This window comes from Cervus elaphus, chromosome 9, assembly GCF_910594005.1.
Source record: "Cervus elaphus chromosome 9, mCerEla1.1, whole genome shotgun sequence".
Taxonomy (NCBI): Eukaryota; Metazoa; Chordata; class Mammalia; order Artiodactyla; family Cervidae; genus Cervus; species Cervus elaphus.
The window spans coordinates 11,569,373-11,592,384 of NC_057823.1; the positions used below are offsets into that span (position 1 = coordinate 11,569,373).

General features: G+C 54.7%; 2 protein-coding genes across 4 annotated transcripts; both read left to right on the forward strand.

Annotated features, from left to right (window-relative positions):
* Positions 1-744: 744 nt before the first annotated feature.
* PGLYRP2 (peptidoglycan recognition protein 2) lies at positions 745-6,939 on the forward strand. 2 transcript variants are annotated; one of them, XM_043913894.1, is made up of 6 exons: positions 745-800; positions 1,462-1,585; positions 2,732-3,817; positions 4,332-4,542; positions 5,160-5,457; positions 6,459-6,939. In XM_043913894.1, exons 2-6 carry the CDS (start codon positions 1,495-1,497, stop codon positions 6,546-6,548), a joined length of 1,776 nt encoding a protein of 591 aa, XP_043769829.1. In that variant the 5' UTR covers positions 745-800; positions 1,462-1,494; the 3' UTR covers positions 6,549-6,939. The 2 variants fall into 2 exon arrangements, with proteins under 2 accessions (XP_043769829.1, XP_043769828.1); XM_043913893.1 differs by lacking the exon at positions 745-800 and having other exon boundaries at positions 1,144-1,585.
* Positions 6,940-9,782: 2,843 nt separating this feature from the next.
* On the forward strand, positions 9,783-22,011 carry RASAL3 (RAS protein activator like 3). Of its 2 annotated transcripts, XM_043911143.1 has the most exons (18): positions 9,783-9,860; positions 10,003-10,337; positions 12,404-12,534; positions 12,687-12,765; positions 12,876-12,937; positions 13,705-13,775; positions 14,499-14,625; positions 14,713-14,811; positions 15,256-15,798; positions 16,136-16,280; positions 16,532-16,676; positions 17,751-17,987; positions 18,075-18,276; positions 18,382-18,500; positions 19,530-19,920; positions 20,209-20,366; positions 20,858-20,921; positions 21,045-22,011. In XM_043911143.1, exons 2-18 carry the CDS (start codon positions 10,016-10,018, stop codon positions 21,186-21,188), a joined length of 3,039 nt encoding a protein of 1,012 aa, XP_043767078.1. In that variant the 5' UTR covers positions 9,783-9,860; positions 10,003-10,015; the 3' UTR covers positions 21,189-22,011. The 2 variants fall into 2 exon arrangements, with proteins under 2 accessions (XP_043767078.1, XP_043767077.1); XM_043911142.1 differs by having other exon boundaries at positions 20,858-22,011.
* Positions 22,012-23,012: the final 1,001 nt, after the last annotated feature.

The following is a 23,012-nucleotide window of genomic DNA, read 5'->3' on the forward strand; positions in this document are numbered from 1 at the left end:
TCCACTCTAGTCCTGCACCCAACGGACACACAGTCCACATCCTCCGCATGGTTCTACCAGGCAGAGCCCCTGACCCCAAATCCTCAGAATGGGCTTGGGGGAGGAGATTTCCTCAGAATCTCCTGGGGAGCTGCCTCCAGGCTAAGCAACCCCCTCCCTCAGCACCCAACTGTGAGCCCCCACTGTGTGCCCAGATTTGTGCTAGGCCATGCTTCAAATTTTGGATTTTTGGCGAATTTGAGGTGCCTGCTTGGTTGTGTCTGACTCTCTGAGACCCCATGGACTGCAGCCCTCCATGTTTCTCTGCCCATAGGATTTCCCAGGCAAGAATACTGGAGTGGGTGGCCATTTCCTTCTCCAGGGGATCTTCCCGACCCAGGGATCAACTTCCCAACCCAGAGACCAACCCGCATCTGCTGCATATCCTGCATTGGCAGGTGGATTTTTAACCACTGAACCACCTTGAGAACCACCAAGGAAGCCCATGCTGGGTAAACAGAAAGAGGACTCTCAATAGCTAAGTAGGCCCCCTGGGGAATCCCAGGCCTGGCTCAGCCCGAATATTCCCAGGCCCGCCCAGGGCCCGCCCTCTACTGAATGCCCAGCCTGGTGGGTCTCCTGGAAACTCCCCGGGCTGGTTTCGAGATGGGAGGCCCACAGTGAAGCAATATCCATGGCAGCCCCAGCCAAGCTGAGCCCATCCCACCTGACACCAGATAAAGGGGAGACGGGCTCTCTTCAGCAGGACTTGGCCACAGACACCAGTGGAAAAGGGAGAGAACCCCTCAACACCAGCCCAGGTGAGCCCAGAAGTCAGGTCCGGGGACAGAGTCAGGGTCCCGAACACCTTCCCCGAGCCCAATTCCTGCTCTCAGCTATCCCTGGCGGCATGGGATCCGGAGCTGGAACCAGATGAGAAGTGACATCTCCGAGTCCCCCTACGCTCTGAACAGACTTCAGCAAAAACAGTCCTCGGCCCCTGCACCCACCCTCTGCCTGAGGCTAAAGTGCTGGCATCAAAGAAGGCAGGAGGTAGTGTCAACTTCAGGCCTGCCTCTCCTCTCTCCACTCTCAGCACAGCCTGTCCTACCAGTTGGGCAGGCACTTGAGAGTCCCCTCTGGTGGCCAGAAGCAGCCACAAAACTATCGCCATAGGAAGAGTGGAATGCTGGATGGGCCTTAGTCTACCTCTCTTGGGGAATGGGCTGAATCTGCTGGAGTCTGAACTATCTGGTTTCCAAGGCCCGTCCTGGAATTTACTGATCCTTGACCTCAGCCTGGGAAGAATGGGATAGGCTAGGGGAGCCCCTGCGACCCAGATGACCTTGGGCATGGGCACTCTGTACCCATGCCTCTGCGGCCTCCCGCCCACAGCTCCACAAGCGGCAGCCGTGTCATTCACCGCTGGACTTTGACAGTAGCTGAAGGTACTACTTGTTTGCCCTGTCTGTCTCCTTCCAGCCCTGCTGAGATCTCCGCTGAGGTCAACCGGCTATGTCCTTTGGAAACTGGAAGCCCACAGTGGTGGTCCAGGGTATACTCTGGATCCTGTATGGATTGCTGCTGCAGCCGGAGCCAGGGACAGGTGGGTCAGAAGGCAGAGGCCTGAAGCCAGGACTCTTAGTTCAGAATATTGCTGCCCCTCTGTGTCCAGCTCTTTACAGGGTGAGGTTGGACTCACAAGGCTCAAGTCTCTCGGAAACTCCAGTCTGGGAACACAGATGTTCCCAACCCCATAGGATCTGGGCAAGGGCTGGGGGAAGAAACTGGGGCCAAAAGAACAGAAATTAGGAAGACTTCCTGGAGGAGGGGATATAAATCTAGGACAGGAAGAAGAATTTTACTTGGTGGTGAAGCAGTAAAGGACATTTTAGGCAGAGAGTAAAGCAAAATTATAGAGGAATTACTATGTGAACTGTCTGGAGAAGAGTCTGAATTGCAGCAGACAGTGGAGTGTAAGGATTAGGACTTCCTGTGTTCAAATCCCGCCTCTGCCACTTCCCCCCTATGTGATCTTAGGTGGGTAATTTAACCTCTTCACACTCATAGGGTCCTTGTGAAGATTAAATGTGTTCAGTTATATAAGTCACCTACAATGGTGCCTGGCACTCAGTGTTTAATTAATGTCAGCTGTTATTCAACAACTCACCCTAGCTCTGAGCCCCACACTTCTAAGTTCCAAGTTCAGCCACTGACATTTCTCTCACATGGCACAGGCTCACCCTCCCCTGGGTACCCGTCAAGACACCGTTCCCTCTATACTTCTGCAAACTCCAGTCCACTAAGAAAAACTGTCCATCATTTCCTCAAGATACCTGGGGACACTGCCCACTCTTATCCATCACAGCATCACCATCCTGGCTTCAGCCACCTTCACTACTTACCTCCACCTATACTACTTACCTCCACCCTCTCTCCCCTTCTCTACTCTGATCTGCCCTCCAAAAAATTATACTCTTCATACGGCACTCAAAAGAGCAATCTTAGAATCTCAACCTGGCCATGTATCTCTCCTGCTCATGAAGCTGCTGTGGCTCCCCAGTGCCCACTGGTAGTGTAAGCTCCTTAACCTGCTGTCTGTGTCTCAGTTCCCTCACCTACACAAGGGCAGTGTCAGACATTGTGAAGTTGTCCACAAAGAGCTGGGGGCATTGAGAAGATGTATACACGGCAGGGGGAGGCTGAGGAACAGGAGGTACTGCCTGGGTTAATGCCATCCCTCCTCCCACAGCGACCCTGCCCCTGCTCATGGACTCTGTCATCCAGGCGCTGGCGGAGCTGGAGCAGAAGGCGCCAGCCACTGAGACTGGCCGTAGTGCTGCTGCATGGCTGCTGTCAGCCCAGGGCTCTGGTACCCTCAGTCCCCTCCGTCACTTCCTGCTGGAGGGGAAGGGTCTCAACACCACCGATCTGGATCCTCCTTCGCTGAGCCCAGAGCTTCAAGGCCTGATGGGAGAGGTGGCGAGACACAGCGTGCAGGATGGGAAGGAATATGGGGTGGTTCTAGCACCCGATGGCTCGACCGTGGCTGTGGAACCTCTTCTGGCAGGGCTTTGGGCAGGGCTTCAGGGACACAGAATCGTAAACCTCTCCTTAGAGAGCTCGGCCACCCCTCCAGATGCTGAAGTCACCTTTCCAGACCTTGCAGACACCTCCCCGGGGCTCAGCGATGCCTCTCCTGATGTCACCTCTGCGGATGTCAGAGCTGTGTCTCCAAATGTTAGCACCAAAGATCTAGATGTTGGAGCCACCTCTCCAGAAGTTAGACCTGGCTCTCCAGATGTCCAAGCCTCCTCTCCAGATAACAAGGCCAAGTTACCAACCGCTGTGGACAGTGTCCTTGTGGTCACCCTGGCTGGAGACCTGGGCCTGAACTTCCTCCAGGGCCCTCAGACCTGGAATCATTCTGGACTGGGAATTGAGGGATGCTGGGACCAGCTCTCTGTTCCCAGGACCTTCACGCTCCTGGGTCCTGAGGCATCATCCCTCACCACGGCCTTCCTCAATGGTGCCCTGGACGGAGCCCTCCTTGGAGACTACCTCAGCCAGACCCCTGAGCCCCGGCCACCCCTCAGTCACCTGCTGAGCCAGTACTATGGAGCCGGGGTAGCAGGAGACCCACGATTCCGAAGCAACTTCCGACGGCACAACGGAGCTGCTCTGACTTCGGCCCCCACCCTGACCCAGCAAGTATGGGGGGCCCTCATCCTGCTACAGAGACTAGAGCCGGCACATCCTCGTCTACAGGGCATGAGCCAAGAAGAGCTGGCACAGGTGGCCACCCATGCTTCCAAGGAGTTCACTGAGGCTTTCCTAGGTGAGCAGGACCCCCACCCACTGAGACAATTCTTCTCACAGATACCTTCTCAGTGCCAGTGGGAATCTATGGTTAGTGGGATCTATGGTTAGGGGATTCCAGAGGGGGCCAACAGGACTAGGATGCTGTTAGATTTAGTTCCCAGTGGGGGCCAGAGTGGTGTGATTGAAAAGTGAAAAGAGTAAAAAGTGTTAGTCACATTGGACTCTGAGTGACTCCATGGACGGTGGCTAGGCTTCTCTGTCCATGGGATCCTCCAAGCAAGAATACTGGGGTGGGTAGCCATTCCCTTCTCCAGGGCACCTTCCCCACCCAGGGGTTGAACTCGGGTCTCCTGCATTGCAGGCAGATTCTTTACCATCTGAGCCACTGGGGAAGACTGAAAAGAGAATGAACCCTCCCCAAATCTGGGAGCAGACTGGAGGGATGATCCTTACATGCCCTCTTAGTGTGGGAGAAGGCAGCAGGCAGAGAAACGCTCGCTGACTCCCACTCTGGACTCCCTTCCCCTCAGGGTGTCCAGCCATCCACCCGCGTTGCCGCTGGGGTGCCGCACCGTACCAGGGCCGCCCGACGCCGCTGAAGCTGCCGCTCGGGTTCTTGTATGTACACCACACGTACTTGCCCGCGCCACCCTGCACCAGCTTTAAGCGCTGCGCCGCAGACATGCGCTCTATGCAGCGTTTCCACCAGCAGACGCAAGGCTGGGCCGACATAGGATACAGGTGGGCGGGAACCTGCGGAGCGCGGGCAAGGCAGACCAAGGGGCGGCGCAGTGGAGAGACTGGGTGGGCGGAGCCTTACTCAGGGGGCGGGGTTTGAACCTGAGCGAAGCAGGCAAAACAGAGGCGGAGTTTAGTGTGGGTGGAGCCAGGGTGGAGAGGGGCGTGGCCTAGACTGGGGGTGGAGTCTTCATAGCTACTAGAAAGAGTTCAACGGTGGGACTCTCTTGAGTCTGAGGTGGGAACCAGGAGAGGAGTCCAAACTTGGGAGAAGAACAGGACATGTGGTAGCGGCTAAGTCTGGGACAGAGCAATGATGGATATGATCTCAGCCAGAAAAGGGTCAGAATTGCGGAGGAGTTAGACTTGAAATAATGGGGAGGGAGCTGGGTAGAAAGAGACCGGGTTAATGTTGAGGACAGATCCAGAGAAACGGGACTATCTCTGGGGTGGCATTTGGAGGGAGAGTGGGACATGGCTGGACCAGGTGGAGTCTGCGTGACCGGGGGGATCTTGGGGTGACGGTGGCCCTTGGCACGGGTGCGGAAACCGGGGTAGAGGGCCAGATGCGGAGGGAGGCCTCACGCCGTCTGGTTCCTGCTTCCCTCTCTCCTCCGCAGTTTCGTGGTCGGCTCAGACGGCTACGTGTACGAGGGCCGCGGATGGCACTGGGTGGGTGCGCACACACTCGGCCACAACTCCCGCGGCTTCGGCGTGGCCTTGATCGGCAACTACACCGCGGTGCTGCCCTCAGAGGCCGCGCTGCGCGCGGTGCGAGACGAGCTCCCGCGCTGCGCTGTACGCGCCGGCCTCCTGCGGCCCGACTACGCGCTGCTAGGCCACCGCCAGGTCGTGCGCACCGAGTGCCCTGGCGACCGGCTCTTCAACCAGCTGCGCACCTGGCCGCATTTCGACCAGGTGAGTCCCCCGACGCCCGCACTATCTCGGCCTGAGACCCCTCTGTGCACACAAGCTCAGCGCGTGCCCTGATCCCTGCCTGTTTGCCTAACCCCAGCAGGCCCCTCTCACTCCTTCCTGTAACCCTGTGCCCACAACCTCAGCCAAGACCCCTGCACGCCCTTGCAATCTCTTCAGGCAATCTAGACCCAGGCTTCAGTCATTCTGCTTGCAACATAGCCTACTGCCCCTGCCCCTCTGCATTTCACAACCTTATCCCAGCCACCTAACCTTGCCCTCACCTTTGCTCACAGCCCAACAGCTCTCTGTCCACACAACAGTGATCAAGCCTGTGACCCACTACAGAAAACCTCTTTGCATAGGACAGCTTCTGTGCTGTGTGCTAAGTCACTTCACTCATATCAGACTCTTTGCAACCCTGTGGACTATAGCTCGCCAGGCTCCTCTGTCCATGGGATTCTCCAGGCAAGAATAGTGGAATGGGTTGCCATGCCCTCCTCCAGGGGATCTTCCCAACCCAGGGATGGGACCCAAGTCTCTCATGTCTCCTGCATTGGTAGGTGTGTTCTTTACCACTATCACCACCTGGGAAGCCCACACAGCTTCTGCCCAGCCCCTAACCCAGTTGTTGCAATCCTCTGCCCAGATCATCTCAGTCCCAAGGATGCTTGTTCAGCTCCCTAACCCTTGATGACAACTCTTATGCTGGAACAATCTGGAGCCAACACTTATGCTGGCCTAGTCAGCACATTCTCAGCTTGATGATGGCACCACACCACTGACCATAATGACAGAAACACCTCTATAATCACCCCTGTACAATCAAGCTCCACTTTCAAACTACCACTCCATTTCCATAAGCTGGCCTGCAGTTGGGATTGTACCCACCTCCTCACTTTGGGCCCCTGTCCTCTTACCCATCAATGGTGCAATCATGAAGAGGGCAGACCCAGCTCCATTATCACCCCCACCCCCAACCTAAACTCTCTTGTCTTTTTCAGAATGTGAAACCAAGAACTGCCAGGAGGGCCTCCAGCAGATCCAAGAGAAGACCACCTCCAATGATACTGCTATCCACTGACCTCCAATAAAGAGACCTTGGAGGGGCTTCCCTGGTGGTCCAGTGGTTGAGAATCCACCTGCCAATACAGAGGATATGGGTTTGATCTCTGGTCTGGGAAGATTCCACATGCTGCGGAGCAACCAAGCCTGTGGCCACAACTACTGAGCCCCGGCTCTAGAGCCCACAAATCACAACTACTGAGCCAGAGTGCTGCAACTATTGAAGCCTTGCACACCTAGAGCCCCATGTTCCACAAGAGAAGCCACCGCAATGAGAAGCCTGAGCACTGCAATGAAGAACAGCCCCCACTTGCTGAAACTAGAGAAAGCCCACCCACAACAACAAAGGCCTAGCACAGCCAGAAAATAAAATAATTTTTTTAAAACACTAAAAAAATTAAAGGACACCATGAATAGAAAGCCTGTGTTCAAGCATCATCTGCGTATGCACATTCTGTCTTAGTTTGGGTGGCCCAGAAGCAGACCCTGGGACAAGAATCCCAGTGGAAATAGTTTGTCTGGGTGGTGATGCCAGGACATATCACCTGGGGAATAAGGAAATGACACAGGGAAGCAAAGTCATGTTGGTATGGGAGGCATGTGGAGTTTCATCCCACTGGGGACCTCTGGGCAACAGTGTAGGGTATATACCTCAGAGACATCCCACTTACAGGGCAAGGGAGCTGGAGTACTGATCCTCCAACTCCCATAGTCATTGGTTGAGGGCAGCCCCCTGGTTATTTTCTTTTTTTTTTTTTTTTCTGTTAATCACTCAGTTGTATTCAACTCTTTGCAACCCCATGGACTGTAACCCACTTGGCTCCTCTGTCCTTGGGATTTCCCGGGCAAGAATACTGGGGTGGGTTGCCATTTCCTTCTCCAGGGGATCTTCTCATGTCTCTTGCTTGGCAGGTGGATTCTTTCCCACCAAGCCACCTGGAAAGCCCCGAGCTCCCAGGGAGATGTTAACATGCTGGCACTTTGGGATTGCTAGTTGTATGGGCAATGTGGACTCCATCTGTCAGAGAAAAGTCCTCTAGCAAAAATGTAGGGAGTGGGGCCAGTACACAATGAAGTGGTGAAGGCTCAGAGATCCAGCAGAACACTGGGAGAAGCTACCTGTGTGTGCAGTGAGCGGACTGAGTGCAGTATGAATGAGGTGGGCATAGCTAAGGTGTGTGCACCTGCGTGAACATGTCCAGCCCCTGGAGAAGGATTTTTGATCCTCGCTGAAGACCCTTCTCCTCAGGACAGGTTATAAAAGGTTCGAGGCCCAGTGTAAAATGAAAATGCTGGCCCCTTGTCCGAAAAGCAGGAACTTCAAGCCAGCAACAGCAGAGCATTAAATCAAGCTCAGTGTAGAGCCCTGAGCATGGGGCCCTGGGTGACTGCACAGGCCACATGCTAATGAGGGCAGTTCTACCCATCCCATCACGTAAACGCTGGTCACCCTTGCCTTTGCACAAGCTGTTCCTTCTATGTGGTATGCCCTTCCCACGATCAGCTCTTTCTCATGCTTCAGGTCACAAATGCCAGCTCATCATGGAGGCCCTCCTGGGTTTTTCCAGCTCAAAGTGGGTCTCTTGTGCTCAGCCTCTCCTCTAGTCTGTCTATTTTCTTTTAAGTCCTCCTCACCAGCTAGATGTCCTACATTCATGTTCAGGACTTGTCTCTCTGGCTGTACTGTGAGCTCCAGGAAGGCAGGAATCAAGTTCATCTTGTTCCTTGTTGCTTCTCCAGTACCAGCACATAGTAGGCATGAAAGGAACATTGGTTGAAGAAACAAAGTGTCCCATTATAAATCTTTTGAAACTGATGCTATCATCTTGTACAAATCAGGAAACCAAGGCTCAGAAAGAGGAAGTGACTTGCCTGAGGTCACACAGTGAGAGAAGGACCAGCTGGCACTCAAACTCACTCTGGGACCAATGGGCCAATATTCTACTGATTCTCACGTTAACTCACTCATCCCTTAGATCAGCATTTGGCCACCTTTTTTTTTTTTCCAAGTGAACACTTATTGTGGTTATAACAGAGATGCAAGAAAGGGTGCCAAAATGTGTGGTTAATGAATTTTCACAGCAGAACACACCCATGGAACCAACACTCAGCTCAAGAAATAAAAGAGGTTATATTTATACTACGTGAAGTTCACTTCATTTAAAAAAAAAAATTGGCTCCCAAAAGGCTCCCTTGTACTCCCCCACCTCCCCAGTCTCCAGCCCCTCCAGAGGGAAACCCATCTCCTGACTTTGTTACACATGTTCTGCCTGCTTTGGAACGTCATATAAACGGGAAGACATAGTGTTTAGTCTTCATTGTTTGTATTTTTTTGTCCAGCATTGCTTGTGATTCATCCGAGTTCGATTATTCTTATTGCTACATAATATTTCACTATGGGAAGAGACCACAATTTATCCATTCTACTGTATAAGCACATGTTGGCTGTTTTCAGTTAGGGGCTATCAGGTAGTGCAGTGGTAAAGAATCTGCCTGCCAGTGCAGCAAACGCAGGAGACACGAGTTCGATTCCTGGGTGGGGAAGATCCCCTGCAGGAGGGTATGGCAACCCACTCCAGTATTCTTGCCTGGAGAACTCCAAGGACAGAGCGTCGCAGAATTGGACACAACTGAAGCGACTTAGCACACAAGCATGCAGTCTTTATAAGGGCTTCTCTGGTGGCTCAGTGGTAAAGACTCCACCTGCCAATACAGGCAACACAGGAGACCTGGATTTGGTCCCTAGATGGGGAAGATCCCCTGGGGTAGGAAATGGCAACTCGATCCAGTATTCTTGCCTGGGAAATCCCATGGACAGAGGAGCCTGGTGGGCTATAGTCCATGGGGTTGCAAAGAGTAGGACAAAGAGTTGAACAAGACTGAGCACCTGAGCACACACACACATTATGAATAGGGCCAGTGGGCACGTCTATTGGGTGTTTACCTACCATATACACCCAATACGTGGAACTGCTGAGTCAGAGAAGAGGTATATGGTCAATACTCATAGATCACACCAGGTTTCCAGCTTGGATGAGCCGGTGGATGAGAGTTCTGACCAGCAGTGGGTGAGAGTTCCAGCATTTGATCTACATGTACCCATTTTGCAGAGAAGGCAACTGAGGCTCAAAGAGGGGCATGGGCTGCCTCCCGGTCACTGAGAGATTCTGGGTCCTGCTCTATCACCTCCTCTCCGCTAGCATCCTGCCCCCTGTTGTGCCCTCCCAGCCTGGCTGTGGGGTGGGGTGGGACAGACAGAGTCACGTGGAGTAGCGTTCAGCCGGAGGAAGCTGGGCAGGGTGCAGACGGCTGCTGATCCTGAGGCTGGTCAGGAAATCAAGGTAAGAGAGGGAGTGCGTGTTGCCCCCAAAGGGGGTTCCCTGGGGGTAGAGCTGAGAGTGAGGAGGGGGCGGATATGAAGACAGCACAACCCTGTCCGGGGAGGGTACACCGGACAGAATTATCACCCTCTCATTCCCCCAGGAGAATCTCTGCCATGGACCCACCTTCACTAAGCCGGGCCTCCCAAACCCAGCCTGCAGCCCCATCCCCTCTAACCTCCTACCGCTGGCACTCAGGGGGTGGTGGGGAGAAGGGGGCTGGGGGGTTCCGCTGGGGCCGCCTTGCAGCATGGGGGAGGGCACAGAGCCACCAGGAGACCACGGCCAGCAGCCAGCCGGCCCCTCGCTCGCTGTTTCGTCGCGTCCTCTCCGCGCCCCCCAAGGAGTCACGCACGAGCCGCCTGAAAATATCCAAGAGCCTCTGGGGGAAAAACAAGAGCCCACTGCTGGATTCAGAACCGGAGCCAGAAAACCCAGGTACGTGGCTCCCCGCCCCCCCCCCCCCCCCCAGGCTGGGAGGCCCGGATGCAGGGAGGTTTTGTCTGCCTCCGGAGCATCAGCCTTACAGACACAGGAAGTTGTGGGGAGTGCAAAAGCCCAACAGGAAGTGGCTGGGGGCCCGGCAGGCTGCCCTCTTCCCTCTTTCCCCCTCACCCCAGGGGCCTGGGCATGGTGGGAGTGGCTAGGACCCCGTGAGTTGGGGGTCCAGCCAGGGGAAGGGGCAGGGAACAGAATGATGGGGCAGCACTGTCCAGACGCCAAATGGTTCTTGGCCCCGGTAGGTCTCTCCTCATATTCAGTGGCCCGGGCGTCTTCTCTCCTGCCTGGATGCCTATTTCTGCTGTCTCCTGCTCTCCTGCCCTCTGGCCTCAATGTCTTAGTATCTCCTCTTCCTTGAGCTTCAGTTTCTCCACAAGTTAAACTGGAATCATGACTCCTATCCTGAAGGGTATATCATTCATTCATTCGGTTATTCAAACAGAGGTCTGTGAGCATTTGCTGTGTTCTAGGACTGCCCTGATTTAGATCATGAGGACACAGCAGGAACAAAACAGATGAAACTGCCTGCCTCATTGAGTTCATGGTGCAGCGAGTGTGACAGACCGTAAACAAGTAAATAAGGACATGACAGATGGGGCTAAGAGTCACACAGAGAGATCTAGAATTGTAAAGGATACCATGAGGATCGGAGCTCAGGAATGCCTGGGACTCAGCACATTTTATGTGATCCGTTAGCCAGTGGAGTTATCGCTTATTCCCCTGGTGGTAAAACAGTAGGACAGACGGGTCCTCTGGGAGGGTTGATTCAGTCCTCCCATTTCTGAAAGGTCATTTAATTCTCATTTTTCATATCCCCATTGTGCAGAGGTATCCCTTCAGTCCCCTCCAGGGTATCAGATATTGCCCACTCCATAGCATCCAGTGAGAGCTCTCTGACCAGCCCACCTAGTCTTCCCCTAGTCAAACACCTCCCATGGCTCCTTAATACCTTCAAGAGGAATCCCCATCTCCTCTAACTGACACCCAAGGCTCTGCCAATCTCTTCCTGAACCTTCCCCTCCAGGCTTTAAGCCCTCCAAGCCCTCCTCACCCCTCCCTTTATTTCTCTGGACCAGGCCACGTGCCAGCTGCCAGCCTTTGCTCAAGCTCTGTGTGTGTGTGTGTGTGTGTGTGTGTGTGCACGCGAACGCACGTGTGCCTGAGTTGTTCAGTCATCTCCGACTCTCTGTGACCCCATGGACTGCAACTCACCAGGCTCCTCTGTCCATGGAATTTTCCAGCAAGAATACTGGCGTGGGTTGCCATTTCCTGCTCCAGGGCATCTTCTCAACCCAGGGATTGAAACTGCGTCTCTTGCATCCCCTGCATTGGCAGGCAGATTCTTTACCACTGAGCCAGCTGGAAAACCCTGATCACTCTGTTCATGCTACCATCTCCTCACTCTCTGTCAACTCAAATCTGCTCTTCAAGGCCCAGTGCAGGGAATTTCCTGGTGGTCCAGTGGTTAAGGGGTTCCCTAGGTAGCTCAGTGGTAAAGAATCTGCATGCAATGCAGGAGACCTGAGTTCAATCCCTTGGTCAGGGAGATCCCCTGGAGGAGGGCACAGCAACCCACTGTAGTATTCTTGCCTGGAGAATTCCATGGACAGAGGAGCCTGGCGGGCTACAGTCCACAGGGTCACAAAGAGTTGGACACAACTTAGCAACTAAGCAGCAATGGCAGCAACCTTGGCAAAATGGGGGTTATAATAGCCCTTTGAATGGCTTTTGGAGGATTAAATGAGAGAAGGAATGCGGAGTGGTAAGTATGGTACAGGGCTCATAGTCTGTGGGGCTGCGTCCACTACCCATTACTACCCATGGCTACTAGAGACAAGGCCCAGAGAGGTGTGGAGGCTTGTCCAGCACCTGACATGACTTCTAGGTGGGTTGGGAAGAGGAGGCACTTAGGAGGGAACCCTTGATGAGCCTTGGTGAGTGGAAAGGTATCCTGAGGGAGAAGAAAGGACTCCCAGGTCCCTAGCACCTCCTCCTCTACCCAGAGCCTGAGCCAGAGCTAGAGCCCCTGACCGCACAGATCCCAGAGGCTCCCACCCCCGATGTGCCCGTCTGGAACATCGAAGCCTTCACACTACTTGATGGGAAGCTGGTGCTGCTTGGGCATGAAGAGGAGGTAAGAGGGGCCACACGGGCAAGGGAAGGGGAAGAAGGGAAGGGAGCAAGAACAGTAGTAAGGAAGCATGAGGGGTATAACAGAAAGGTGTCTGCCTCTCCTTCTGTCTATCTGCTTCCGCTTTCTGACCATCCACTCCTGCTGGGGGACAGGGTCCTCGCCAGCCCGGGATGGGGAGCGCTATTTCCGAGAGCAACATCCAAGTGGCTTTGGAGAAACTCAAGGATCCAGGTAAGCTTGAGCAACAGGGAGAGCTGGGGCATTTGGGAACCTGTGAAAGTGGGGCAGAATCCAAGATGATTCCACCCACCCCCCAATCTTCCACCCCTGACCACCCACAGATCGGATCCCTGGAAAGACAGAGCCAGAGTCTGCTGGCCCCCACCAGGTCCACAATGTTCGGGTAAGTTGTGGGTGGATGGGAGAGGAAAGATTTCAGGCCCTCAGAGGTGAAAGGGAGGACTTTTCCTGGGTGATCTTTTTCATTAATTTCCTGGGATTTTTTTCTTTTACTTTTTAATTTTTTAATTTATTTTTATTCTTGGCTATGCTGGGTCTTTGTTTCTGCTCATGGTCTTTCTCTAGTTGCTGCGAGCAGGGGCTTCTCTTCCTGGAGGGGCGTGGGCTTCTCATGGTGGTGGTTTCCCTTGTTGTGGAGCATGGGCTCTCGGCACATGGGCTTTAGGAATCACCACTTGGCTCAGTAGTTGCAGCTTATGGGCTCTAGAGCTTGGCCTCAGTGATACAATGCTCAGGCTTAGCTGCTCTGCAGCATGTGGAATCTTCCCATACCAGAGATGGAAGCTATGTCCCCTGCAATGGCAGATGGATTCTTACCCACTGAACCACTAGGGAAATCCTACTGGGCCATCTTGACCAGGTCACTGACCCTCTCTGGGCCATAGTGTCCATATCTGTCAAATGAAGCTGGTGAGAGAAGCTTCTTCTTGGGGCTGTTTATGTAAAGTCCAGAGAGAATGCAGGAAAGCACCATGGCTGGTGCTTTAGAAATGGCAGCTGTTGATTGCCTTTAATATTCCTGCAAATGTAGTCTGAGCTTGTGATTTCCGCCAAGATCAACAGATCTTCCAGAGCATCCTGGGTGGGGCGAGGAAAGGACCTGAGAAGGGAACACAGGGTTCTGCCCAGCTGACATCTCCCTCCCCACAGGGGCTGCTGAAGCGGTTGAAAGAGAAGAAAAAGGCCAAGTCAGAGCTAGGAGCCAGTGCTTCCCGAGATGGGTAAGGGTCTCTGAGGAGCTAGAGGGGCTGGGATTCAACACTGCCCCTCCCATTCCTCCTGCCTGTAATTCTGATCTTCACCAAATATACCCTGTGGGCCTCTGTGTCCCCCTTGTTGGGCAATGCTGGGGCCACTGAAGGACCCTTAGCATGGAGTCAGCCCTCCATTGAAGGGTGGGGGCAGAGTGTGACACAGTAACTCTAAAATAGCAGCTGAGTCTACACCTTGGTTTGGGAGTGAGTGTCTCGGAAAGGGACGCTTGATCTGAGACGTGAAGGATGTGTGTGTGTGTGTGTGTGTGCGCGCGCGGATGCGCGCTTGGTCATGTCTGACTCTTTGCAATGCCACGGACTGTAGCCTACCAGGTTCCTCTGTCAGTGGGATTTTCCTGGCAAGAATACTGGAGTGGTTTGCCATTCCCTCCCTCCAGGGAGATCTGAAGGCTAGATGGAAGTTAATCAGGCCAAAAAGGACAGGAAAAGCGTTCCAGGCAGGAGGAACAGCAAGTGCAAATGTCAAGAGGACGAATGAAGTGACAAAAAGAAGGCCAGTGTGACTGGAGTACAGACAGTGAGGAATTAAGTGTCTAAGGATGGATTCAAGTCCAGCTTAGGTTCAGGTTCCCTCTGGCTTCCTTCCACCCTTTCGGCTGTAGAGGGCAGGTTGCGGGGGGTCAAGGGAGTCAGTAGGAATGACAGCTTGCTCACGTGAGCCTTCCTCAGGCCCCCCAGTGCTCTGGGCTCCCGGGAATCGCTGGCCACGATTTCCGAACTGGACCTCGGAGCCGAGCGGGACGTGCGGGTCTGGCCACTGCACCCCAGCCTGCTGGAGGAGCCCCACTGCTTCCAGGTAAGTAAAGGCAACTCTCTACCTCGCCAGTCCCTTTGGCTCAACCCTTGGCCTCAACCGCACTCTTGGATTCCCCCTCCTCAACAGGTAACATGGGCAGGCGGGAGTCGCTGCTTCTCCTGTCGCTCCGCTGCTGAGAGAGACCGCTGGATCGAGGACCTTCGTCGCCACTTCCAGCCTAGTCAGGTCGGTAGTGCGCAAGATCAGACCTGGAGGCCCCGCCCACAGCCCGGGCCCCGCCCCTTCCACCCAACCCAAATCCCACTCGCGCCGAAACTTTACCCCTTGGACACACCTGCCTTCCTACACTTTTGCAACCAGTCCGAGATCCTCCGCCGATTCCATGAATTACCAGCCCCTTGCACAGCTCGGACTGTATTCAACCCAAGGCCTATTTGCACCCCAGGGAGTCGCCAAGTTTCCACCCCGCGGTTACTCCTCCATGCCCTGGACCCCGGATCTCTCCGGGGGGGGCCCAGAAAAGCTATAGGATCATTGTGGGACCCCCGTAGTCCCGCTGTCTTCCCCCAGAGGCCCAGCGAACCCCTGGGAGCATGCACCCCGCGCTTCACCTCTGGTGCGCAATGTGGAGCACCGAAGCCACGCTCCTGTCTCTGCTTTGGTCCGCAGGACAACGTGGAGCGGGAAGAGACATGGCTGAGCGTGTGGGTGCACGAAGTGAAGGGGCTGCCCCGGGCGGCGGCGGCGGCTCCAGGAGTGCGCGCAGAGCTGTGGCTGGACGGGGCGCTCCTGGCGCGCACGACTCCGCGGGCCGGCCCGGGCCAGCTCTTCTGGGCAGAACGCTTCCACTTTGAGGCGCTGCCGCCAGCGCGTCGCCTGTCCCTGCGACTACGCGGAGCGGGCCCTGGGGACGCGGTGCTGGGCAGGGTGGCGTTGGCGTTGGAAGAGCTGGGCGTCCCCCGGGCGCCCGCCGCGGGTCTGGAGCGCTGGTTCCCGCTGCTCGGGGCGCCCGCCGGCGCGGCGCTGCGGGCACGAATCCGGGCACGGCGCTTGCGAGTGCTGCCGTCGGAGCGCTACAAAGAGCTGGCAGAGTTCCTCACGTTCCACTACGCGCGCCTCTGCGGGGCTCTCGAACTCGCGCTGTCCGCTCAAGCCAAGGAAGAGCTGGCCGCTGCCATGGTGCGCGTGCTGCGGGCCACCGGCCGGGCTCAGGTGCGGCGCCTCCACGGGACGAACCCGGGTGACCAGGGGCTGACCGATCGCCTGCTCCAAGGGAGGAGTTGGCTGGGACCAGTACCAGAGTGGTGCCTTCGAGGGGCGGGGCAGCTTGAGGCGTGGGGTCTGAACTGAGCTTCTGCATTGCGAGCCCCAAGTTTCTGCTTTGATGGAGAGGTTCCCGTTTTGTTAAGAGCCCCAGCATCGAGGGTTGGGCCTGGACAGCAGCTGCGAGGAGCAGGGCCTGTGCCCCAAGGGTGAGGGAGCCGCCAAGAGCAGGGATTCTCACGATTCAGTCCGCGCCCAGCGCGCAGTGTAACCCCACTATGCCTAGGCCCTGGTGACGGACCTGGGCACCGCAGAGCTGGCACGCAGTGGAGGCCGTGAGGCACTGCTGTTCCGGGAAAACACATTGGCCACCAAGGCCATCGATGAGTACATGAAGCTGGTGGCACAGGATTACCTCCAAGAGACGCTGGGTGAGCAGAGTGGGGCAGGGGTCAGAGGCTTAGTTGAGCCTGCTAGGGCAACCCAGGGGAAATATGAGAACCCTTGGGTAAACTTGGATTCTGGTAGTGGGTGATGCCCTGGGGATGCTGGGATCCTGGCGCGAACTGGAGGTTCCCTAAGATTTTAGGTGCCTCCGAGGTAGGTTGGAGATGGAGCTGGAGGCTGGGTGTTGTGGGTTGTGGTCATGGCCCAGGCCCTCTCTGGTTGTGCTGGACTGCAGGACAGGTCGTGCGGCGTCTCTGTGCCTCCACCGAGGACTGTGAGGTGGACCCCAGCAAATGCCCAGCCTCAGATCTGCCCCAGCACCAGAGCAGACTGCGAAACAGCTGCAAGGAGGTCTTTGAGAACATCATCCACTCCTACAAGTGAGTGTCAGGGCCCCACTGCCTCTCAGTCATGATGCTAGCTCTGACTCCAAATTAAGGTTTCCAGATAAAATATAGAATGCCCAGTTAAATGAGATACCATATTTGTGACATACTTTTTTATACTAAAAAAAAAAGTATTCATTTTTTAAAATCTGAAATTCAAGTTTAACTGTTTATCCTAAAGTTTTATTGGCTAAATCTGGCAAATCATTCCCAGTGTCATGCTACCTAACCCCAAATAACATGGGACCCAATTCTTTGTCTTTTAGACTACAGGTGACCACACACCCTAATTCCATGCCACCTGACCCCAGTTAACATAGGGTCTCAATCCTATTGGGGCTTCCCTGGTGGCTCAGATAGTAAAGAATCTGCCTGCAATGCAGAAGACCTGGGTTTGATCCCTGGTTTGGGAAGATCCCCTGGAGAAGGGAATTGCAACCCCACTCTAATATTCTTGCCAGACTTCCATGGACAGAGGAGCCTGGCAGGCTTCAGTCCATGGGGTTGCAGAGTCAGACAGGACTCAGCAACTAACACTTTCACTCAATCCTATGATCTCTGATTCCAGTAATGCCATACTCCCAATCCCATGATCCCTGACCTTAAGCAACTCTGTATCCCAAATCTCATATAACTGGAATTCCTAGGCTTCCAATGCCTTGACCTCTGACCCTAGGTTAACCTGTGTGCCTAATCCCACGTCACCTGGGACATCAATCTCATGATTTCTGAATCTAGATGACTCTGTGACCCAATCTTATACTACTTCATATTATGTACTCTGTCTGGCACCCCAGTTTCATGTACAGCTATAACTGGCTTCTGTCCTCCTGTGAACCTATACCCCCAAATCTAAGATTTCAGACTCCAGAAGTCCCCACAATGAGTACACCACCAACAAGCCCTGACCCCAAGAGGACCTATAACCCCAAGCATCATTATCCTCAATGTCTTCTATCCTGGAACTTAGCATGCAGGCGTCGAGTGACCCCTGACCTTAGGATTTCGATCATCCATGAACCTTATGCTCACAGCTTTCCCCTCTGACTATTGCCTCTTCTCTCCCAGCTGGTTCCCAGCAGAGCTGGGCACTGTGTTCTCAGGCTGGCGAGAAGAATGCAAGGCACGTGGCTCTGAGGCACTGGGGCCCCGACTGGTGTGTGCTTCTCTCTTTCTGCGGCTCCTGTGTCCTGCCATTCTGTCACCCAGCCTCTTCGGCCTAGCACCAGAGCACCCGGCACCTGGCCCAGCCCGCACCCTCACACTGATCGCCAAGGTCATCCAGAACCTTGCCAACTGTGCGCCGTAGGTGCTGGGAGGCTGAGTAGCCACACTGGGGCGGTGGGGGTGGCAGATGCTGGACCTAACCCACTCACTTGGGCTCTGATGCAGGTTTGGTGAGAAGGAAGCCTACATGAGCTTCATGAATACCTTTCTGGAGGATCATGGGCCTGCCATGCAACATTTTCTGGACCAAGTGGCCACGGTGGATGCAGACACAGCACCCAGTGGTTATCAGGGCAGCAGTGACCTGGCCCTCCAGCTGGCAGTCCTGCATGCCCAGCTCTGTACCATCTTTGCTGAACTTGACCAGGTGTGGCCTGAGCACAGAGCCCAGAACATGAGGTAGGGAGGCAAGGGTGTAGGGGTCTCTGGTCCTGGAGAGTTTGCTCAGCATCCTCCCTGCATGCTTTACCAGGCCACCCGGGACAACCTGGAACCACTACCCACTATCCTGCATGCCATTGAAGAGGGCCGACCTGTACCTGTGACTGTGCCAATGTGTCTCCCAGCACCCCGCACCCAGGGCCATTCCAGGTAACTATTTACCTCGAGTCTGACCTGATCCAGTTCTGATGGGTGGGAGTAGGCGAAAGGCCAAAGGCATGCACGGGGTCAGAGGTGAAGGCAGGATCATCTCAGGGGTCAGAGACAGGGTCATGTTCATCATCAGAGACATTGTAGGATGGAGGTCAGAGGCTGGAGACAGGGTCATCTCGGTGGTCAGGGAGAGGCTAACAGTGCCATCAGAGAGGGGGGCATCAGGTCAGATTGGAATCTGAAGTGGGGATTAGACATTGCAGAGGTCACATCTAGGGTCAGAGAGAGAAAGTGACATTGTCACTGTCAGCAATGAGGGGCAGATCTCAGGTCATGCCCAGGGGGAGATGGGGTCAAAGTTTAAGGGCAGAGTCATTTTCGGGGCCAGAAGTCAGGGATCATGTTCTTTCAGAAGGCAGAGACAGGTTCAGTTGAAGGTCAGAGGTTGGGGACAAGAGGAAGTCAGATTGGGAAGGAAGAGGGTACAGTTTTGAGCAGAGGTCAAGCTCCCATGGGCTTCCCAGGTGGTGCTAGTGGTAAAAAAAACCTGCTTGCCAATTCAGGAGATGTAAGAGACGCAGGTTCGACCCCTGGGTTGGGAAGATTCTCTGAAGGAGGGCATGAGAACCCACTCCAGTATTCTTGACTGGAGAATCCCATGGACAAGGAGCCTGGTGGGCTACAGTCCTTAGGATTGCAAAGACTCAGGCAGGACTGAAGTGATTTAGCATGCAGACAAGCTCCGGCAGATTGGAAGTAGAGATTACACAGAGGCTCAAATCAAGGGTAACACTATGTCAGAGCTTCGGGACAAGGCTAGAGAGGAATCAAAGGTTAGATTGAAGTCATAGAAGGGACAGTATTATCGGAAGTCCAGGACAGGATCACAAGTCAAAATGGGATCCCTTCAGTCACAGGACTTGCAGAGAAGTAAAAGATCAGGGATGGAGTTATTTCTGGTGGAAGGTAGAGGTGGGGTCAGCTCAGAAACCGGTGGAAGGTCTGAGCTCCCCATCCCACCTCCAGCATCTCTGCAGGGGAGAAGCCTGGCTTTCTGGCCCCCCGCGACCTCCCCAAGCACACCCCTCTCATCTCCAAGAGTCAGTCCCTGCGCAGCGTTCACGGCGCAGGTAGTTGGGCCCGGCCGCGGCTGGAGGAGGAACAGCCCCCGCGGCTGCCTCGGCCGGTACAGCGCACGCAGAGTGTCCCGGCTGGCCGCCCCGCTCGCCGCCGCCCGTCCGCCGGACCGCGGCCGCGACCCAAAGGCTCCCTCCACGTGGGACCCGCGCCCCGCGGCCGACCCTGGACTGGAGCCTCAGCATCGCTGCCTCGGAAGCCGTCGGTGCCCTGGCAGCGCCAGATGGACCAGCCAAGAGACAAAGACCAGGCGCTGGGCACCCACCGACCCGTGGGCAAGGTGAGGTGTACAGCTCAGGTCCGCGCATAGAGTGGGGCGACAGGATTGGAAAAAGACTGAAAGATAGGCAGGTCTCGGTTCAAACACCTAGCTTGCCGTGCTGTGTGATTCAGGCCTAACCCAACCCTCTCTGAGCCTCAGTTTTCCTCTTCTGTACAATTTGAGCGTCATTACCCTATAGGCAGGGCGGTGAGGAGGCAGAGCAAAGGGGAACAGGGAGGTCAGTCAGGGTCCGTGGGGAGAAGGGGCAGGACAGTGGCTCAGGTTACAGTTGCTCCCTCCCCACAGCTGGCGGAGCTTCAGTGCGAGGTGGCTGCCCTGCGTCAGGATCTGAAGGCGCTGTCCGGCCTCGTGGAGTCACTCAGCACCCACATCCGGTCCTTGAGCGAGCAGCAGGAGCAGCTTCGGACCCAGCTTCAGCTCCTGGATTCCAGGCTCCGAGGAGGGTAAGCCCCGCCCTCTCTATTAGCTCCGCCCCAGGCGGCCTTGCTAAAGAGAGATCGGCTCAGGCCCCGCCTCCCAGTAAGTCCACCCAAATCACGCATGGCACGGCCACGCCCCCTCTGTAAGACCCGCCCCTACACATCTAACACCCGCTTCTCGGTCACCTCCATCCACCCGAGGTCTCTGGGAGGTCCTCTCGTGCAGTCCCTCAGTCAGCTCCTTCCAAACAAGTTGGGACAGACCCGCTATCTCTTAGGCTGGGCCCGCCCTATCCTGCTCACGACCTCACGCAGGACTGGTTGATTGGTCCTTTAATCGCAGCCAGTCCAGGTTCTAATTCAGCCCCTTCTTCAAACGTATCTAGGCCCCACCCCCAGGCTAGATAAACCCCACCTCCATCTCCAGCTCAGCGCGGGACTCCCAGACTCCAGCCGGGAGCTCTAGGGGAGTCCCTCAGCCTCTGACTCTTTCCATTCACCCGTTATCCCTACAGGACTGCGAAGTTGGATCCAGGGCGCGATCCTCCAACCAATGAGGGCCACAGGCTGAAAAGTCTGGTGAGACCCATGGCCGAGTCCTGGACAGATTTAGGCTGGGTGAGGGAACACGAGTTGGGATGCAACCCTGCCCTTCCCCCCTCCCCCCACCCCGCTCTGAATCCACTGCTGCTGCCTCCCCAGGAATGCCGACTGGCTGAGATAGAGAGTACTCAGTCCCAGCTGAAGGATACCATCCAGAACCTGCAGCTTCTTCCCAGGACATCGGAGTCCCAGAGCCAGCCCCTGCCCCTCAAATCTCCCTGCGTCAACGGAGACACCACTTGAGTTGCCCACTCGGCCCAACGTGCTTTGGGAGCAGAGAGAAAGCCGTCTAAGGGGTCTGTCCACCCCCTGCCTCAAACCCACTTGGCCTACAGTAGGGAGTGGAGCTGTCGGTGCCAAACAGTCTGGCACTATCAGGTTACCCAGTAAAATCTTGATTTCAGTAAAAATCGATGGTTTTTTTGCCCCAGAGTTTTGCCAATCAGGAAGCAAACTCCATCCCCTCAATCCAGCTCTCTCAAACTCTCCCTTAATTGCCGGTCTCAAGGGAGGGGGGCGATGCAGGGAGATTCACACCAGCGGGTGACCTTAGTCCCTCACTTTCAGGGCCTTGATCTCCTCATTTGTAAAATGGATTTAAAGTTCCTTATACAGTAAAAGACCTATAGTTTAAAGTGTTTGATAAAGGTATTGGTCATTGTTAGGGGTAGCAGTTGATTCTCAGTAAAGCCCAGATCTCATCTCCACTAATTTCCAGATCTCAGATGAGAGCATCTTCCTAGCACTCCAGTTCCAACACTGGCTCCTTGATTCAGTGAGGGCGTGAGTCTGGGAGGCAGATGAAAGAAGGAGTGGGTAGATATAGAGAAGGTTAAACTCTGTGTGTGGTGGTTGAAAAAATGAATGGGCACTTGAATCATGAGTGGGTAAATGGGTGAGAGTTAGGGTGGATAGGACAATAGGCAGATGAATAGGTTAAGCATTTGCTGGATGTTTGCCCTGGTAGGTGAGTAGTTGAGTAGGTGGTTAGCTGGGATGGCTATGTCTGTCTAGAAAAGGCCTGGTTCATAGTAGGAAATAAATATTTGAATTAAATGAGTAAGCAGTTATATGTATTGCATGTACATTTGTTGAGGTCTCCTGAGACTCTCAGGCTGGGCAGTGGGGAAACAATAATGAACTCCACAGACAGACTCTTGTACTCATGGAGCTTACACTCTAGTGGAGAAGACAAACATGCAATTGATGGATAGGTGTTTGGGTGACTGTCTTCCCTGGTGATTCAAATATAAAGAATCTGCTTACAATTCGGGAGATCCAGGTTCCATCCCTGGGTTGGGAAGAGCCTCTGGAGAAGGAAATGGCAACCCACTCCAGTACTCTTGCCTGGAAAATCCCATGGACGGAGGAGCCTGGTAGGCTACAGTCCATGAGGTCACAAAGAGTTGGATACGGCTGAGTGACTTCACTTTTGGGTGATTATGGATTATGTGCAGAGATGGGTGGATGCTTGCTTGGTTGTATGGATAAGTAGGTATTTACATAGGTAGTGGATGGATGAGTAGGTTGATGGGAGGTGGATGGTCATTGAGTGAGTGTTTGGATGGATGGGTGGATAGATGGATGGATGGATGGATAGGTGGTTGGGGGGTGGATGGCTAGGTGGTTAATCAACTGGATGGGTAAATGAGTGGTTGGGTGTGTGGGTGAATGGGTGGAGAGATGAATGGGTAGTTTGGACATGTAGATGGGTGATGGGTGGGAGAAGTAGCATTGTGTACATTATGGGGTCGTCTTGGCAACTGTGATCCTGGGGGTTGGGTGGAAAGGTGGGGGGCTTTGCACTGGGGACCTAGGCCAGCTCTAGGGGCATGAAAGTACTGAAGTCCAGTGTAGGTAATGGGGAAGGAGGGAACGAGCTCGTGGTTGGAAGGCAGCAAGGGTCTGAAAGCTAGGGATTGGCCATGTGGAGTCCTCAATGACCTATGAATGACCCATAGGGGAACTTCTCTGCCCCCTCCCCACTCTTCTGGTGCTATTAGCGGGCCTAGCACTGGAAGAACCAATGGGGTGATGAAGAGCCATTGGGGACAGGAGGACAAGAGT

What these genes read in the sequence shown, in the direction of transcription:
- PGLYRP2 (XM_043913894.1), top strand. Translation starts at nt 1,495, where the DNA reads ATGTCCTTTGGAAACTGGAAGCCCACAGTGGTGGTCCAGGGTATACTC. An exon ending in TGGGCCGACATAGGATACAG is followed by an intron (nt 4,543 to 5,159) that starts GTGGGCGGGAAC and finishes TCTCCTCCGCAG; the next exon opens with TTTCGTGGTCGGCTCAGACG. An exon ending in CCTGGCCGCATTTCGACCAG is followed by an intron (nt 5,458 to 6,458) that starts GTGAGTCCCCCG and finishes TGTCTTTTTCAG; the next exon opens with AATGTGAAACCAAGAACTGC.
- RASAL3 (XM_043911142.1), top strand. Translation starts at nt 10,016, where the DNA reads ATGGACCCACCTTCACTAAGCCGGGCCTCCCAAACCCAGCCTGCAGCC. An exon ending in AACATCATCCACTCCTACAA is followed by an intron (nt 16,677 to 17,750) that starts GTGAGTGTCAGG and finishes CTTCTCTCCCAG; the next exon opens with CTGGTTCCCAGCAGAGCTGG. An exon ending in CCCACCGACCCGTGGGCAAG is followed by an intron (nt 19,921 to 20,208) that starts GTGAGGTGTACA and finishes CCCTCCCCACAG; the next exon opens with CTGGCGGAGCTTCAGTGCGA.